This window comes from Cetorhinus maximus, chromosome 25, assembly GCF_964194155.1.
Source record: "Cetorhinus maximus chromosome 25, sCetMax3.hap1.1, whole genome shotgun sequence".
Classification (NCBI taxonomy): Eukaryota; Metazoa; Chordata; class Chondrichthyes; order Lamniformes; family Cetorhinidae; genus Cetorhinus; species Cetorhinus maximus.
In genome coordinates, this window is record NC_135903.1 from 22,673,977 (window position 1) to 22,692,479 (window position 18,503).

The 18,503-nt window shown below is 40.9% G+C and overlaps 1 protein-coding gene across 5 annotated transcripts; it reads right to left on the minus strand.

Annotated features, from left to right (window-relative positions):
• Positions 1–626: 626 nt before the first annotated feature.
• On the minus strand, positions 627–17,838 carry LOC144667962 (glycoprotein-N-acetylgalactosamine 3-beta-galactosyltransferase 1-like). Of its 5 annotated transcripts, none has more exons than XM_078529615.1 (5): positions 17,719–17,838; positions 15,807–16,131; positions 12,698–12,893; positions 10,719–11,386; positions 627–3,249 (listed from the first exon to the last, which is right to left on the minus strand). In XM_078529615.1, exons 3-5 carry the CDS (start codon positions 12,885–12,887, stop codon positions 3,100–3,102), a joined length of 1,008 nt encoding a protein of 335 aa, XP_078385741.1. In that variant the 5' UTR covers positions 12,888–12,893; positions 15,807–16,131; positions 17,719–17,838; the 3' UTR covers positions 627–3,099. The 5 variants fall into 5 exon arrangements, with proteins under 5 accessions (XP_078385741.1, XP_078385744.1, XP_078385743.1 ...); XM_078529618.1 differs by having other exon boundaries at positions 15,807–15,973; positions 17,539–17,832; XM_078529617.1 differs by having other exon boundaries at positions 15,807–15,976; positions 17,539–17,832.
• Positions 17,839–18,503: the final 665 nt, after the last annotated feature.

An 18,503-nucleotide genomic window follows, 5' to 3' on the forward strand; every position in this document is an offset into this window, starting at 1 on the left:
GCTGATGTTTGAAAGCCCTGAACTCAACATTCTGTGGCAATAAATTTCCATCCCTCCCCTTGCCCAGAAGCAGCAACTGGTGGGAAGCCGACTGCGAGTGCTATGGAGTTGATAACTGCTCATTCTGGCTCTGCTTTAACAACTCCTGACTTTGTTTTCAAATTGCTGACATTTTTTTTTGGCAGCCAAGGGGGATCCTGAAGAGTCCTGAGCAGAGAGGGCTCAACACCTGCTCCACTATTCATTGACCAATTTCAGCGAGTTGACCGAATTTGCACATGTAACAGGCCTGTTTACGGTCACTGAGAAAGCTAACTTTACTGATACAGTGGCATCAATAACGCGGGGACATTGAGGGTGGAATCTTACACTCCCGAAATTGGTCCTTTTTGCCATCATTTTCCATTCGGAAAACAGGCGTGATGATGGCCAACTTCTACCCCACAGTGTGAATGCTTCCAAAAAGAACTTCCTACCTTTTTTTTTTGAAAGGAATCCTTCTATTGCAATAAGTTAATCTTCAAATTTGTAAAGTCCGCTCAGCCATTCCTTTAAAGAATTTCAAACCACAGCCAGTTTGCTATAAATGTTTATTTTCATCAGTGGGACTCTCGCTTGATTTATTTTTAAAGCTGTCCCATCTTAGAACAAGTTGCGGAATGTGTCTCAGAGTTTGTTTATAGTCTGCAGGAAGTTGTGTTCATACCACAAATAAACAGATAGGAACCTTCAAGCATTTCTGACAGATTTATGGAGTTGAATTGTGAAAGAGTTTCTGTCACAAGGCAGAGATTGCCGGGACAGACCGAGCAGTGCTGAGCATCAGTAATTGAACATTTTGTGAATCAAATTAAAAATGATGGAAGTGAAGGTTCCAAAATAAATATGGTTGAAACAGCAATGCTTTTCCCTGTATATTCTGCCAAATGCCAGCGGGGTGAATATTTCTGAAATATTACTGCTGCAGAAATAAGCAGTGTTGCTTTGTGGCATTGCTGTAAAAATAAACACTTTAAATTTAATTGCGTGCATTTGCAGGCTAGGGAGGAGAGCAAAAATCAGGATTTTTGCTCCTGATTGCAATCAGAGACCCCTGCTGAAGTGTGTACATGTGTGTATATGAGTGTATGTGTGTAAGTCCATGTATCTGTATAATTCTATATGTGACTCTATGTGTATAAGTGAATGAGTGGCTGTGTGTCCATATGTGTGTGTGTGTGTGTACGCGCGTGTGTGTTGATGAGTGGTCAAAACAATGGTTTACTTTGATTCCCCTCCCTTTCATGACCAAGTAGCCTTTAGATGGTCCTCACTTGGGCTGATGGTGAGGCTACCAGAGGGTTACTGGTGTCTGTAGATTTGTGCCTCAATAAGAGTTCAAAACCCTCAGGAAGGAAGTGGACAAACTTTTGATGGTGTTGTGAAGGGAGAAATCTAAAACATTGTGTACAGCCTGAAACATTGCAAAATAACATCTGATTTTCCAGATACATGGAAGAATAATTCCATAAAACTTCTCATTCTGTGACCTCCAGTCCATTCCCAGACTGGTAATGATGTTGTTTACAAAGAAAAGGGACAATACCCAGGACACAGATGGATGTAAGAGGGGCTCAGCTGTCAAAAAAGGCAACGCAAATAATTTTTAACTAAGATACTTAATTAGCAACAATCTGGTCTGGCTATATACATCAACAGGAACATTTCACTGATTTGTCTGCCCATTAGGATTGAGTGTTTAACTGACGGGAAATCCTGAATGATCTCAATTGGGTATACTGGTGGATATTATGCAAACCCACCTGAATCATTATTATCTCTGCCGTGTTACACACACTCAAAGATTCTGAGCATACAGACTATTCATCTTAAATTACATTTTTCCAACATCATGGCATAGATCACAATAAGACTTCTGTAATGCCTTTCATAATTGTTAAACACATAAATGCACAAATATGCTACCCAGAGAGTGAATGATTCCCTACCTTCTTTTGGGTCCATTTTTATTTTTAGTTTAAAAACAGACATGTTCAAATATTTCTCTTTTAATAAATCCTGCCAAACACTGACCCACTCCAATAGACCCCTTGCAAACACTAACCCATTATGTGTGACTCCCTGCCATTATTGACTTGGTCCAAGAGACCTCCTGCAAATATTGACCCACCACAAAAGATCCTTACAAATATTGACCCACTCCGTATGACCCCCTACTAATATTGACCCATTTCAAGAAACCTGCAAACATTCCTAGCAACCCTCTGTCTTAACTTCCGAAAGGCAGTCTGAGGTACCAAAAATAAAGAACAACATTATCACAAAGAATATTTTTATTTGTATACAGCAAGTGAAATAATCTGTCACATTTTGTTACCTCTACGACACACGCCGTTCTATGTAAAATTATGAACTTGTTTGAATTTCTTCACTGGTGGAGCTCCTAGATACTTCGTATTTGGGTGAGCAGGTGGTTGCCAACAATGGGATTGAAATTTCCAGCACTAAACAGATCTTGACTCTGTTCCACAGGGAACACGCCCTCAATAAGGGCGGTGTTTTGATTTTGTATGCTGATACACTTTCTGAGCAATACCTAGTAAGGCACCTTGTTTAGAGTTGTACCAATTGAAAATCAACCATCGTAATGATTCATTGTGACAATAGAAAATGGAATTCATCTGCCTCTTGTGCATCCCCGATTTTAATCGCACCACCGTTGGTGGCCGTGTCTTCAGATACTTGGGCCCTGTATTCTAGAATTCCCTCCCTAGACCTCACTGTCCTTCTTTCAGCCACTCCTTAAAACATATCACTTTGTCCAAATTTTGACCACCTGCCCCAATATTGTCTTCTGCAGTTCAGTGTCAAACTTTCTGTGATAACATGACTGTGAAGTGCCTTGGGATGTTTTTCCACATTAAAGGTGCTTTATAAATGCAAGTTGTTATTATTGTAAATTCAGTGTGTATGGTATGTAGGACTCTGGGCATTGCTGGACATCTTCAATAAGGTTGAAAATAAAACTTAAGTTTGATTCCTATGTGGTTTGTACCAATTTTACCTCTTTCCATTATCCTTCCCTTCCTTGGCCAGTTCTCATGTTTTGGTTGGGCTTGGAAAATCTGTACGTTTTCTGTATTTGTATCCCACAGCATGAAGGTGGTAAATGTGATACTCCAGAATGTGCATCAATGCAGGGGGTACATAGTGAAAGGAAATTGCCAAGTCGGAGCAGCACTCAGGACCCTGGGAAAAGAAGGATTGGGTTACCACCAAAATATAGAAATGGTAGCCATTTCTCAAAGCTTTTAAACCATGCACATCACTTCTATTACGTTACCACAGATACAGTCTTTTTAATGTCCAAATTAGAATTTAAGAACAAAGCAAAATACTGCGGATACTGGAAATCTGAAACAAAAACAGAAAATGCTGGAAAAACTCAACAGGTCTGACAGCATCTGTGGAGAGAGAAAAACAAAGTTAACATTTCAAGTCCCTTTGATCCTTCTTCTGAAGAAAGCTGTCAGACCTATAGAATTTAAGAAATTTGTTGGACTATGAAATATTATTCTGAACTCTAGTCAAAAAGCCACCTTTTCTGGAGGTGGAAGTTAGGAGGAAGAGGAAAAGGAGCAAATGTACTGGTGGGATGCCCACCTTGCCATTTATGAACAATCACAATAATTTATAATATACTACATGGGGAATTATAAGTTCTAACTATAGGTTTGAGCTCATAACATGGCTCATTTATGCTTGCTAGAAGCAACATACATTCATAAGCAGGGACCCATTCTCTGTAAATAAAAGAATATGTTCAAGCCTTGCAACTTTTTTGAATTACCTGGGAGCTTGGGGGGTCTATAGTTCCCTGTTGCATTCTCCATGGCAACACCTCTGCAAATCAGAATCGATTTGCCAACCAATGAGCACATTTTTCTCCTATAGTATAAATTGTTGTGATCATTTGAAATTTGGCATTCTTACATTTGTCCCGATTAGTGTAAGGCGAAAAGCTTTGGCAGCATATCTCTCTTTTCAGCAAAGTGGAATTATTTTTAATAACCTAATTGTACTTAAGCTGGTTCAAAAACAGTTTTACTTTAGTTTCATGCTTCACATCTATTGACCATTAAAAGGACGACACCGAGGAATGGAAGGCATGAGTCCTCCAAGCCTAGTTTATAGGTTGTTATGATCTTGGTGGAGAACAATAACTTTTAAAATTAAATTTAAACTCCCAGTTATTCATTGAAAGAATTACACCAGATTTTATGTTTTAAACACCTTCACTGTACAGGAGTTAAATAAAGCTAGTACTACCAATTTAACACTATATTTTGTAAAGAATTATACTCTACAACTAAAAATCTCACCGAACTCCTTGTTATACTTTTATTCCCGCCCAAGAGTTCTCCTATATTTTACAGGATCTTGAGGGTTCCATCATTCCTCCTGGGACTAAACCAAGGTGTGCTATACATTCAGGATTTCACTTTGATTCTCCTCAGTGTTCCGGCTATTCTCTGAGGTGTGAGATTTCTTGGGGTCCTTCTACTAGCATTCAGCTAAGTGACAATTGTGGGTGCCCCACCACAAGCACGGGCCTCACTGCATTTTTGCTTAGTGACTCCAATTCAGAACTACCGGATTTCTGATAGCCTACCACTCCAGGTCCACAGGACCTTCCGGACCCCAGCTGTTGGCAACTTTCTCTCTTTCAGCTTCAATTATTTGTTTCTGTGAAAAAGAATCGCAGAGATAAATTCAAAACAGCAGGGCACCTCCCTGCATAGCCTATTTCCATAGCAACGTGGCACACCTGGGATGTTCCAGATAGCGATTCGAAACCCCTCCCTCCAATTCTCAAACCCGTCCTTTGATCTGGAAAACTATATTAATGGTTTAAATCCCTTATGAAGACCACTGTCACATCTCCACCAAGAAACTCGGAAACAGGCCACCAATTGTTTAATGCTTTTCCACTTCCAACTCGGATCTTATTCAATAAGCACAGGCGACCCTTTGAATTGCCATTACTTTAGGCTTGTTTATCAACTTCTCTCCAGGAGTTTTCATTTATCTTGCATTTAAAAATTTGAATCCTCAAACTATAAGTTATACATATGAATCATGAAATTACATATTCATAACAGTATGTCTATCATTATATAATTGCCAATGTGCTTATGTGGCATTGGCTTTATTAATATGTTCCAGAGGAAAAGAATCTTGACATAGTTGTTAAATACCTCGATGTGTCAGTGAATCCTAGCAATGAGAAAAAAGATTCGAATTTATATAGTTAATCTGTGGAATTCTTTACCACAGAGGGCTGTGGAAGTTGGGTCATTAAGTATAGACAGGTTTTTAATCAGCAAGGGAATCTAGGGTTATGGGGAAAAGGCAGTAATGTGGAGTTGAGGATTATCAGATCAGCCATGATCTCATTAAATGGCAGAGCAGACTTGATGGGCTGAATGGCCTACTTCTGCTCCAACGTCTTATGGTCTAATGGTCACCTCATCCTATCTCTGAAAAAATCTTAAAGCTTCATGTACAATGAATCTATTTGATGAATAACCAACTGATCTGTTTTCTTCCAAATGGTTTTGGTGGAACAATTCAAGATGAACAACAAATTCAGCTTTGCCAGCACTGTTCCCATCCCAAAGGATGAATGCCAGACAGGGTACCAGGGGAATTCCCTACTCTTTCACTGGAAATAAAAATGGGATTATTTCTATGATGGGCAGCCGATCTGCAATGCCAGTTTTATGCCTGAGCAGCAAGTTGAAAATCCATTTCGTTGAGTCCAAATATTGTATCCTACTGTCACTAACCAGTCTGAGATTAGATAACTCCAGGGATTGAACCTGGGACTTTCCAAATCTGGACCACATTTAAAATATCGTGTGCAGTTTTGGTTGCCATATTTCAGGAAGGATACACTTGCACTGGAGGTAGTACAGCGAAGGTTCACTAGGCTGGTCCCTGTGATGAGAGTGTTGTCCTATGATAAGCGGCTGAATAAACTGGGTCCATATTCTCTGGAGTTTAAAAGAATAATAGGTGATCTCATTGAAACAAGCAAGTTTCTGAAGGGGCTTGACAGGGTTCACACTGAGAGATTGTTTCCACTTACCGGGGAATCTAAAACATGGGGGCACAGTCTCAGGAAAAGGGGCTGATCATTTAGGACTGACATGAGGAGAAATTACTTCACTCAAATGTTGTGAATCTTTGGAATTCTCTACCCTAGAGGGTAGGGATGCTCCATTGTTGAATACATTTAAGGCTGGGATAGACTAATTTTAGATCTCTCAAAGAATCAAGGGATATGGGGAGCAGACAGGAAAGTGGAGTTGAAGCCTGGGATCAGCTGTGATTAAATTGCACAGCAGGCTCGATGGGCTGTTTGGTTTACTCCTACTCCTATTTTTTGTGTTCTTGAATGTGTATGGGTTATGCACTAATCTCAGTAGCCATTATACCATCAGGCAAAGAAAAGGCGGTACACTTCTCAACGGCAATCAATGGAAAGTTTTTGTTCTGTATGCCAACTGTCTCATCCTGGTTGAGAGCAGCTCATTCAGCACAGCCCAGCAATCGAACTTTGGACCTTTTGGTCTGAATGGGTCAGTTACAAACTGCTACACCTGTCCTGCGTGTCAAAGTTTTTGATTATTGACGTACGATCTCACCTGGAAATGTTTAAAAGAAAGATGATAAGAATTGCCAATTACATCTGCTCAAGGGTTATGTGGCATTCTCATTTCAGGGTCATAAAAATATCTCACAGCTAGCCCAAAGCATTACTCACAAATCCATGTGTTTGGTACAATATTTGACATCTGTCTCGCTGACAACACCTCGCCTGCCATCTGTCGTTAATTGAGTCCGGGAGGCAAAGGATATAAAAACTCATCAGATTACAAGACACACAACAAACACCTACTGAACAAGGGTGACAGTCATAAGCTGTAAATGTGTTACTGGCTGTGACAGGTAAACTTGCACTAGGTAAGACAAGGTTCTGATAAAAAGGGCACGAGTTGATTTGTTTCAAATGAAATATTTTCGTTGGTCCTGATCAGCAATAAAACTTCTCCATGGGGAAATTAGAGGCTTGTTGCCACCCATCATGTTATCATGTTTTTTGGAATTGTGTTGGACTTCAAGAGGGAAATGGAGTTTATTATCATTTTAAAAATTAGACATGGCACTTGCCTATAGGATATTAGTTTGTTAATTTAGCTTTATCACAGGATAATAAACTTGATTTGTTTTTGGACACCATTGTGTTTTATAAATTAATTTTGTCTCTTTTGTTCACCAACTTCTCCTCTCCCTCTTCTCCTCTTCCCTCCCTTCTTCCCCTCTTCTCTCTCCTCTCTCCTGCTGGAATCCAGTTTCGGCAGTGCCCATACTCTCCATGACAAGAGTAAACTGCCATTATGTGTGAGTTTTGACAGTGAGTGTCTACAGTTTATTCGATTGTGAGTGCATTACAGTTGAGCCCATCCTCTCCCCACCCAGTGTCCACACGCACATATACAGAGGTCACAGGGTAGTGATCAGGAGACAGTCTATCTTAGGAGAGAGAACCTTTGCCAAATTTCTCTTCCCTTATCCAGAGGTACTGAGGCCAATGGTAACACCCTGACCACCATCCTGGCTAAGATCAGGTGACTCAAATGAGCTGAACCTGGAATTTTTAAATTTGTATGCTCAGCCATTGGCTAGGATAATGAGCTGTTAGGAGAGATTCTCATCCTTTTTCTCAAGACAAACCAAAAACACACATTAGAGCCATGCAGCCAGCAACCAAGCTTAACACAGCTATTAATGGAAAGCATGACTCTTTAATTGGCCTGAAATATCGCTTCCCTTTCAATTTGGCAGAGAGTTTCACCTTCAATTCATCTGACAGTATGTGTGTAATTGGACTGAATATTCAAGCCCAAACTATCCAGTCAAATATTCAGAATGAAAGTTCTAACCATCCAATTTGATTGATCGGATCTGAAAGGGTGACTCTCCACTCTCGACTCAAGCTGTTACAGGGTTTGATTTTGTTACTTACTGGCAATTACTAACATTGATTCTGGCTGTTTCATCGTAATGTTTTTCCAATTTTTCTGCAATTATTGTGTGCATTTGTTCAGTAGTTGCTTCATTCAGTTGCAATGGACCCATTATTATTTTTCATAATGGAGTGATGCTCCCAATTCCAGAGAGGATAATCGAGATCGCCCCTAGTCTGACAGGGTGGGAGAAATTTTCCAAGGGGCAATCGCAGGTTAACCCTGGCTCAATGTAGCTCTTTTGCTTCTTTGTCAGAAGAGTGGATTCAAATTCCACTCTAGAGATTCGAACACGTAATCGAAGCTGGCACTCCAATGCAGTACTGAGGGAATGCTGCACTGTTGGAGGTGCTATCTTTCAGATGCAACATTAAATTAAGATCCCGTCTACCTTCTCAGATGGACATAATCAACTGGCGCTATTGGAAATATTGGATTTCTCCTTGGTGTCCTGGCCCATATTTATCCTTCAACCAACATCACCAAAATTAATTATCTGGTCATTCATTTATTGCTATTTTTGTGGGATGTTTCTGAGCACAAATTGGTTGTTGCATTTCGTTGCTGATAACAGTGACTACATTTTGAAAGTACTTAATTGGCTATAAAGTGCTTTGGGTTATCATGAGGTTATGAAAGCTGCTACATAAATCTAAGTCTTTTGCTTTGCTTCAGCGCTTAGGGTATTTTCATCAATTTGCTGCTGTGTTACTTTAAAGTGAACTTGAACATGTTTATTTCAACCAGGTATTAAAAAGTCGTCCATCAAAAAAAAGTCCCCAGTTGAAGCTTAAAGCTTCTGATTGGTCGATTTAAATTATCTAATCAAGCTTCCAGTATATCCAGGTGAGCCTCAGGTTCTTCCCTTTAAATAATGAATACACTGTTCAAAAACAAATGCTGCATTTTCAGACATGTCGTGTTTCAGATAAGACATCATACCAAGCCCCACTAGGTATTTAGGCAATAATTATTCACCCTGCTGGATCATGAACTCAGAGTCTGTAATAAATCAGTTTGAAACACTCGATGGCATTTTAGCTGATTTCCACAAAACAAAGCTCCCCCTCAACCCTTGTGGTTAATTGAGAGAAGCATAAGAGTTGGAATCGCAAGCTCATTCTGCGTCAGTGAGCCCATCATCAACATCCAACATTAGCATGAAAAAAGGACAGAAAAACTGAAGGAGAATTGTTTTCATAAATGGATTCTTTTAAGAAGCTAGGCTGGTGAAGGCTGTTAAGGTATTAGAAGGTTTCACTATAATGATTTTTTTTAATGAGCTGAATGGATAAATGAACAGCTATGACTGAAATCCACTTTGTTAACGTCTAAATATAGGACAGCTCTGTTTGGCAGTAAAATCCAACAATCATCATGTAGAGAAAGATAGATTTTCTCCCCTCACAGTGTCACTAAAAACATCTATTCTTTGACTCTGACAGGTACAGCTGATAAACCCTCAGGTCTCCATTTACAACTGTACACTCTGTTCCTGCCCAAAAATACACTCTATAAGCTCTGAAGCTCGATCTGAAGAAGAGTCATACGGATTCGAAACATTACCTCTGTCTCTTTCTCCACAGATGCTGTCAGACCTGCTGAGTTTTTCTAGCACTTTTTGTTTTCGTACTCTATAAGCCATGTTCAGGCAGTAGAATCATGTGCTCATGTACAATCGCAGTGCCAGTTAGTTTTAAGCCTTCTATTGGCTAATAATTCAAAAGCATAAGGATAACAGTAAATTCATTTGAAATTCTTCTTCACTCTCTCTTTGGATTCTGCAGCAAGGTTAGGCTCTCAAAGTCACACTAATCTCATCGCTCACTACTTCCCACAAGGAATGTAGCATTTTCCATAAACAAGGTCAAGCCAGCTACCTTGATGGCTCAGAGGATAGGCAGGCCTGAAATTCCTGGGGAGTGGTACAAGCCTGGGGTGGAGTAGAATTTCCCACTGCCCGCATCCCTGACCCAGTTCAAAACCCCAGGGTCAGGCCAATTGAAATATTTTGGGCAGGCACCCATCCTGGTCTGGTGTAAATGGGTTGGCAGCAAGAGGAGGATTTTCACTACAGCGCCCTGCCAAGCCAGTCGGACAAAGTGAAAATGAAGGCTTGAGGGCCCATGATCCAAATTTGCCACAGGGCAACCCCAACATTTAAAAATTATCTGGGATACATTTTTGCAGGGGAATGGTTGGTGTCAGCCTTCCCTGTCAGGTCAGGACAGTAGTGCCCATTTCTGGCAGGACTTTGCAGAAGGCTCTGCAAAACTGGATTCCAACCAAAGTTTTGCTGGATGCCTCCTTTGTTCTACCAATGTAGCTCCCATCCCTAAGCCAGGATATTTATCTCTGAATGGAGGAAGGCCTCATATACAACCTCAATTTTGAACTCAGTTCATTGGATCTCAACCAGGGCAGTGGCACGGGTGAAATAAATGACTGTAGAGTCTCTGGGTTGGGAGGGAAAATTCATTCAATGCCCAAGCTGCTGATTGTTGCACAGTGACTTCTTCTGAACTTTGGGCGAATATAGGGCTGTGATGCCCCCTATACTCATTTGGCCTGATGCTTTGCTGTTGCTGTTGATTATACACTGCATATAATTAGTAATAAACTTACGTGTGTAGCTTTGTAGTAGGTGAATTTCCAGTACCAAAAGCTGCTGTCTGGATGCCGTTTTATCAAATGACTCAGCAGTGAAAGAGGTAAAAATGTCTCTCTTAAGTGATCATCTCTGGAATCTCCAGGTGTAATCCCAAGTATTTCCATGCATCTGCCAAGTGCTCGATCCTCAACATGGGAAGTATGATTGCAGGTCTTATCTCTGAAGGCTGCCACATACCTTTTCAGAGCTTCTTTGCTCAAAACATAGCCAGCTCCTCCGCTCATGTAACCCTGTTTGAGGAACATTTTAAAACGTCTGCCCATATACACAGGCTCATCGGGGTTGTACTTTGAAAGCAGCAACCTGAGATTGTCGGTGACAACATAGGTGTCATCATCGGCCTTCAGAAACCAGTCAGCCTCGTTGATGTGGTGTTTGTGCACGTAATGGAAGGCTTTAATGGTTTTCCAGTATAGCTGCTTTCTGCCCTCTTTCGTTTCCAGGCCAATGGTGGGGAAATCCGGATTGCTTTCTGAGCTCATGAACAGCAAAACGTTACAGCGCTTGCCCCAGGTGGCTTTGACGTGTCTGGCTTTGGTATCCAAGTTCTTGGGCGCAGTCATCACCCAGCAAAGGATGCGCACTTTCTTGTACAACTCATCCGCTACAGAGTGATCCCTTTCTGTCAATGATAAAAACAGATTGCAACACCATCACCACAATGCAACTGAACAAAGCTTTTTGTGTTATGGTGTGAGTCCATTTTAAACATAAGAATGATCAGTATTTGACATGACTGCAGTACCAGCCTGGATCCAGTCATACACATCAAATATCAACAACAAAGAGCATTGCTAGTCAAAGGTTCTGGTGTTTGTGATAATTACTCGCTGCATTCAAAATGCAAATTGCATATTGAGCTCACAATATCAATAGCCCTTTAAATCCTATTTACCTGTCTTTCTTGAGGTATTTTTTCCTCCCTTGTTGCCTTGTTGGATAGGCCTTTGTGGATTTTTGCAGCACAGTGCTTAAAACGGCCACCCTTCATTTCGAAGCCGAGGCAATGAAGGTCAGCAGGCTATTCATCTGTGGGTGCATCGCAACCAGATCCAATGCTGTTCTCATTGAACCTGAGCACTTTACAATAGCTGACCCCTGCCAGCGATTAGGAGCAGAAACCCTGGCCGATTGTTCCTCTCACGGGTCTAGAATTCAAAAAGTTAACTGCAGTACTTGTCTGCTCACTTGGCTGTGAATAGACAATTTTGGAGAGGTCATGGATTGAACCTTTAACCTTCTTGGTCTATACACCATTGTACCATACCAAATGGTCCAATTAAAAATCAACTGCCTAGGAAGCTCTTTATTTTAAACTTCAATGGCACACTTTAGTCAGTGCATTGGATTGTGAATTCGAGCTCTGTGTATGTAAATATATCATCAGTTAATTCTAGAATTATGATAGATCTTTACCGTTGAGCTGCTTTATCCTTTGTTTCTGACAGAAATTGAGTGAAGCTGCCTGGGGCCCAAGAGTGACTCGGGATTATCCAAATATAAATACTTTGCACTGTACTAGTGCAGTATTTAGTAATTCCTCAACTGGAACTACAACAATAAGCACATGGATTGTTTTTGTATAGAGTTAGCGCTCTTAGCTGAGTCATCAAGTGCTGCAGGGGTGCTGGCCAAGGGAGGGAGCGAAGGTATCCGATGAACAACCAGCCTCTTATGGATTCGACCAGAAAAGGCACCTGCAGATCCCACAGTGCCAAGGTAGTGTGCCACACGATCCCGGGTAAGGAGGACAATGTAAGTGTGAGAAGGGAAGCACAGGCTATGGAAGAATGAAATAAATCCTCAAAACATAAAAAAAAAGATTAAATGAAATTAGAACTGCAGCAGCTTTGTGTGCTAGAGAAGCTGAAATGAATAGCGAAAGTGATGCCACTTATCAATTTCAGTCACAAGGAAAGTATTAGTTACTTACTTGAACTACAATTTATCATTCCTTTCACAAGGGGACTGTAATGATCGAAGTTGTGGCGGTTTTGATTCGTCTGCTTGATACGTTGAATGTGTAATGTGGCCTTGTTAACAAAATAAGAACAGATGAAAACTCCTATCACAATCCCAATGGTAAAGTTGATAAAGGAGCCCACAGACCTTGGAACTGCCATCGTGTTCTGAGAAAGGCAAAAACAAATCACCACACAATTTGAGAAATACGATGAATTCTGCCACAGTAACCCTGACTGAGATATTTACTTCGCCTTCTCATAGTTGAAATGACCTGCTCAATGACACAATTGCAAGCTTAAGTGTTTGCTTTTTAATTGCTGTAATTCAATTCGGCTCATAATTGTGGGGGCGGGCAAGGGAGATAGGCATAAAATGACATCCTGTACTTTCAACCAGACTAAATCTAATTTCCCTTGAATATAAGGTCTTGTGACATTTACCCATGTCAAACTGGCACCTGTACCGAGCAATGCATAGTCAGCAGGCCAATTAAGCTGAAGGTTCCACATTGGAGTCTGGCCAGTAACAAAAGAGTTCTGCACATGTTTATTTGCACAACACCAATTGCCTTTCAAAACAAAAACAGAATTACCTGGAAAAACTCAGCAGGTCTGGCAGCATCGGTGGAGAAGAAAAGAGTCGACGTTTCGAGTCCACATGACCCTTCTTTTTTGTTTTTAATTGCCTTTCAACGTTAGGACAGTATCAATGGCAGCACTAGGTCACTACCAACATTAGAAACATTTAAATTTATTATTTTTTTTAGAAACATTTAAATTTAAGTGTAATGGACCACCATCACACTAGGATGAGGCTATGCTGTAACCAATGCAAAGCCTAAGTGATACCACTTCCTGGAAATAGTTGCACACCTTTTGCCTTGATATGGTCAGGGGTCAGGTCGCTGACTTGACTCCTAAGTTGTGCAATTAGCTTTGTCTTAATATGTATAACAAACTATTTTGTATTAAGAGCAGGTGTAGAATTTTTCCATTAGTGTGTTGCCTAGCTGAGTTGAATCATTAGGTATCTCCATACCAAGTAAAGAATTATAGCTTAAAATCATTAAATGTCCCACCAAGCTGAGAGTTGTGCTGCCGGTCATGCCCCATGCGAAGGCTAATTGACCTCAGAGAGTACACAAAAAAGCTGATCCTGTTCCTACGAGGGGCCTACGCACTTTACAGCAGGGGGAGCACTGAATGGCAGTCAGGAGGGGACACCTTAGCAGATTCTTTGCTCCTCCCTATTGTAGGGGCAGTGAAGCCAGTTCTAGAGCTTCTACTGCTGCTTAGTCAGCTCACTCACAGATTGGGAATTTACTAAAGTTAAATGGTTAAAATGTGGACCTTACTGCCACAAGGAGTAGTTGAGGTGAATCGCATAGACGCATTTATGAGGAAGCCAAGAAATAAGGGAGAAACGAATTGAAGGATGTATTGATGGGGGTATATGAAGAAAGGTGAGAAGAAGCTCATGTGAAGCAAAAACACCCGCATGAACGTGTTGAGCTGAATGGCCTGTTCCTGTGCTATAAATATGTCGTAGCTTATTTTTTCCACCATGAGCTGTAGCCCCACACTTACTTATGTCAATATTTTGTTTTATGCTGTTTGTTCCTGTAGAACAGGAGGTGTGTGGTCAACATATACCAAATATTTCATCAAACGCTGGTCCTTTGGAGATTAGAATGGCGCCCACATGCCTTTTTCCTCTTTCCTGAATGGCACTTAATGTCTCAAATTGCCTCCCTAAATCTCTCTGGTCTCCTTTAGGACATTCCTCAAAACCTGTCTCTTTGAGCAAGCTTTTATGTAACTTGGTGTTAAATTTTGTTTGATAATGCTCCTGTAAAGAACTTCTGGACATTTTATTATGTTAAAGATGCTAGATATTGCAAGTTGTTGTTTTCTTGGGGGCAGACAGAAGTACAATGGTGGAGGTAAGCCAAGCTCAATAACTTTCCAAGATGCAGCTTTCCAAACATCGGAATCTTACAATCTGCTCATTATCAAATAATACCATTTGCATTTGCAGCATTCATTTCTAAATATTTCTGGCCATTTTTATGCCATCCAATTTATTCCTGGTTACCCATCCTTGTCCCTCCTCCTATATCTCATTTACATGCTGCCCCTCAGTGACATCATCCAAAAGCACATGCTGAGCACACTCAGTCTACCTCACCAACACCTCTTTTGACTCCTCCACTGTTGTTAAATTATCAGACTGCTTATTAACACCCAGTACTGGATGAGCAGAAATTTCCTCCAATTAAATATTGGGAAGGCTGAAGCCATTGTTTTCCATCCCTGCTCCAGACTCTGTTCACTAGCTACTGACTCCATCCCTCTCCCTGGCAACAGTCTGAGATTAAGCCCATCTGTTCACAATCTTGTTGTCACATTTGAACCTGAGATGAGCTTCTGACCTCATATTTGTGCTATCACTAAGACTGCTTATTTCTACCTCCATAAGATCGCTCAACATTACCACTGTTTGCGCTCATCTGCTGAAACCCTCATTCATCCCTTTGCTACCTCCAGACTCCTGGTTGGTCTCTCACATTCTACTTTCCGTAAACTTGAGGTCATCCTGCTGCCTGTCTCTTAGCTCACAGAAAGTCCCATTCCCCTGTCACCACCTCGTGCACGCTGACGTACATTGGCTCCCAGTCAGGCAACGTCTTGTTTTTAAAATTTTCATCACTGTTTTCAATCCCTTCATGGCCTTGCCCTCCCGGTCTCTGTGGTTTCCTCCAACCCCACCATCCTGATTGGTGCTCCTTTAATTGTGGCCGCTCCTGCGTCCCAATTTTAATAATTGCACTATTGGTGGCTGTGCCTTTAGGCCCTAGGCTCTGGATTAACCTCAAAAACACCTCTCTGCCTCCTTCAAGTCATTCCTTGAAACCTACCTTTTTGACCAAGCTTTTGGTCATCTGATCTAATATCTCTTTATGTGTCTCGGTGTCATGCTTTGTTTTATAATGCTCCTGTGAAGCACCTTGGGATGTTACATTATGATAAAGGTGCTATATAACTATAAGTTGTTCATGTTTTGACCATTTCACTGACCTCAGAAGACTCTCTGTTGCCTGATCTTTCCGATTCCTTTGTCTTTGACTTCTTCCTGACCTGCAACAGACCAATCTCCTCATCTCATTTGTTTACCTGATCTTCTTCGAACAGCTTCTAGCTTCCTTATTCCTTGGCAATCTTCTCTTTTGTTTCCGGTGCTATTCCTGCTGTTCTTTTACTTTTGTGAGAAAATTAATGTGAAAATGAGAAGTGTCCTTGTTGATTGGAGAAGAGTGAGAAGTGTTCCACTCTCCATCTCTTAAATTCTTTCAATTTTTAGTTCCTTGCTAATTAACTCTTCCTGCCTTCCCCCTGAAAACACCTTGAATCAGTAGACAAAGACATATATTAATAAATGATTAACCTGCAATTTTCAACAGAACGTTCCCAATGTCAAACACTATTTTTATTAAGAAACATTTTTTAAATCACGTCTGTGATTAAAAAAACGTGAGCAGCCATTATTTGGGCACACAACCTATATGTAGTACATACATTTATGTAGTGCCTTTCTTGATCCCAGGAAGTCCCAATGTGCTTTACAACCAATTAGGTACTTTTTTCCCTGCATTACTCTTTTGTGCAGAGCAAAGTACCACAAACAGCAATGTGACAGTGACCAGAGAATCTAGTTTTTAGCTGTTGTCTGAGGGATAAATATTGGCGAGGCCCCTGGAAGAATTCCCCTGGTTGAAATGAGTCCACCCGAGAGGGCAGGCAGGGCCTGGACTGAGCGTCTTATCTGAAAAATAGCTCCTCCAAAGTTCCCTCGGTCCTGCACCCGAGTGCCAGCCTAGATTTTTTGCGCTTATTTGAAAGAGAGGGAGACAGTAGCTGAGGAGAACCCTTGCTGTTGTGAAATGATCTGGGATGCCTGAGGAAGTGGAAGGTGCTATTTGAATGCAAGTGTTTCCTTTCCCTTTCAGATGTGGCCTTATCTTCTGCGAATTTTCAGATTTCCAACATTCAGCCTTTCTGTTTGTCAATTTTAACACGCGATTTTGCAGTGGATACAGAACCATGACAGTGGGCGAGGGGCTGAGTGGGAGTGGGAGGGGGGTGGGGGTCGCGCTTTATGTCCTCGCTGAATGAAGTAGGGTATATTCATTTCCATTGAAGAGCAACCCATTAAAAATAATTTTAGCTCCAGACATGAATTCTCTCTTCTCTCCTCCCTCCAAATTAATTCCGTTGTGCTTGTAAATAGGATTTCCTTCAGCTGCCGAACACCCCACTGATCACTTCCCTTTCGCCCGTCCTGGTCCATTAACAACCAATAGACCCAGAACAAAAGTGCCTGAATAGCCCATTGTTAAAAGGTGAATATTGACTGAAGTGTCGTTTTATTTAACGGCTGAAACTTCTTCCCACACAAGACCGCAGGGAACAAACCGCCAGTCAGTATATTTCCAGATTATATGACATAGAGGGGGATTGGCAGACATGGGTCAGAATAAATAGAAATAGTGATCGAAAAACCCAAACAACAGCTGTTAAGCGTTAACAATGAGAAATAGGCTAGAAAATGTGGTCCAGATAAACACCTTACACTGGAACAGACTAGAAATGGAATATCATTATCTCCTTTCAAATTGTCTCGTTATTTAAAAAAAAAAACCACGTCATTTTTCAGTAAATACGAATTTGTTCTCTTGGAAGTGAAAGAAGTTTAATTTTCTCCAGCTAACTTGTTTCCTACATTAATCTGAACGGTTCTGTCAATACTCACCTTTTAACAATGGGCTATTCAGACAGTGACCTGTCTTCTCCAAGTGAAGATTCATAGGACAGCAGTCCCCGGGACCGCTTGTCCATTGTTTTCTCTCCCGAGTTTAATTCACGATCTCCGGCCACAATTACACACATTTCTTGAAGGAACCCCTCCCCACTCTTCACCCACTTTCCTTACATCAGTGACTGATGAATGTTGACACGCTTCCCTTTCGTTTACACATTTGGGCCGTGGTCACTTCCAACTTGTCCAAACTTAAAGAGGGCACAACTTGGAACGTTTCCGCATCCAGGGACTGGAACACACAGGAAATTACAGACCAACTCAGGATTTATTTGTTTAATCTTTTATCACATTTACACGAGCAAACAGAAGTTTGACAAATGTTTTTTGAGTCATGTACTCCTTATCTTTTTGCTATTTTTATGACTAAAGGAAGGGGGGTTAGAGGACGAAGTAGACATGAAATGATGCAGTTCCTGTTTCTAACTTAAATATAATTGTATATTTACAGCGAAATGTTTTTAATCTGTTATGGTTTAGAACCGTATGCTTACAAGCACTTTGAGAAATAGGTTGGACCATCTGGGATTCCCTGTTATAGACTAATGTCTCAGAAATGAAAAACCAAGGGTCTTACAGTTAGACCCGTAGGCCTAGGAATTGAGAGGGGTTTTTTTTTGGCAAAGAACAAAGGTGCCATATATTCCTTAATCGGGCGGAGGAACAGTGGGACCCGGGGGTACAGATACACAAATCACTAATAGTAGACACGCTAGTTAACGAGGGCAAACAAAAAAAAAAACACTGGGTTTATTTCTAAAGGGGAAAGAATTGAAAATCAGAAAAATTATGTTAAACGTGCATAGACCCTTTGTCAGACCACAATTGTTCTAATGTGAACAGCATTGGTCTCCATATTATAAAAATAATATAGAGGCACTATGGAAACTCTTTCGAGT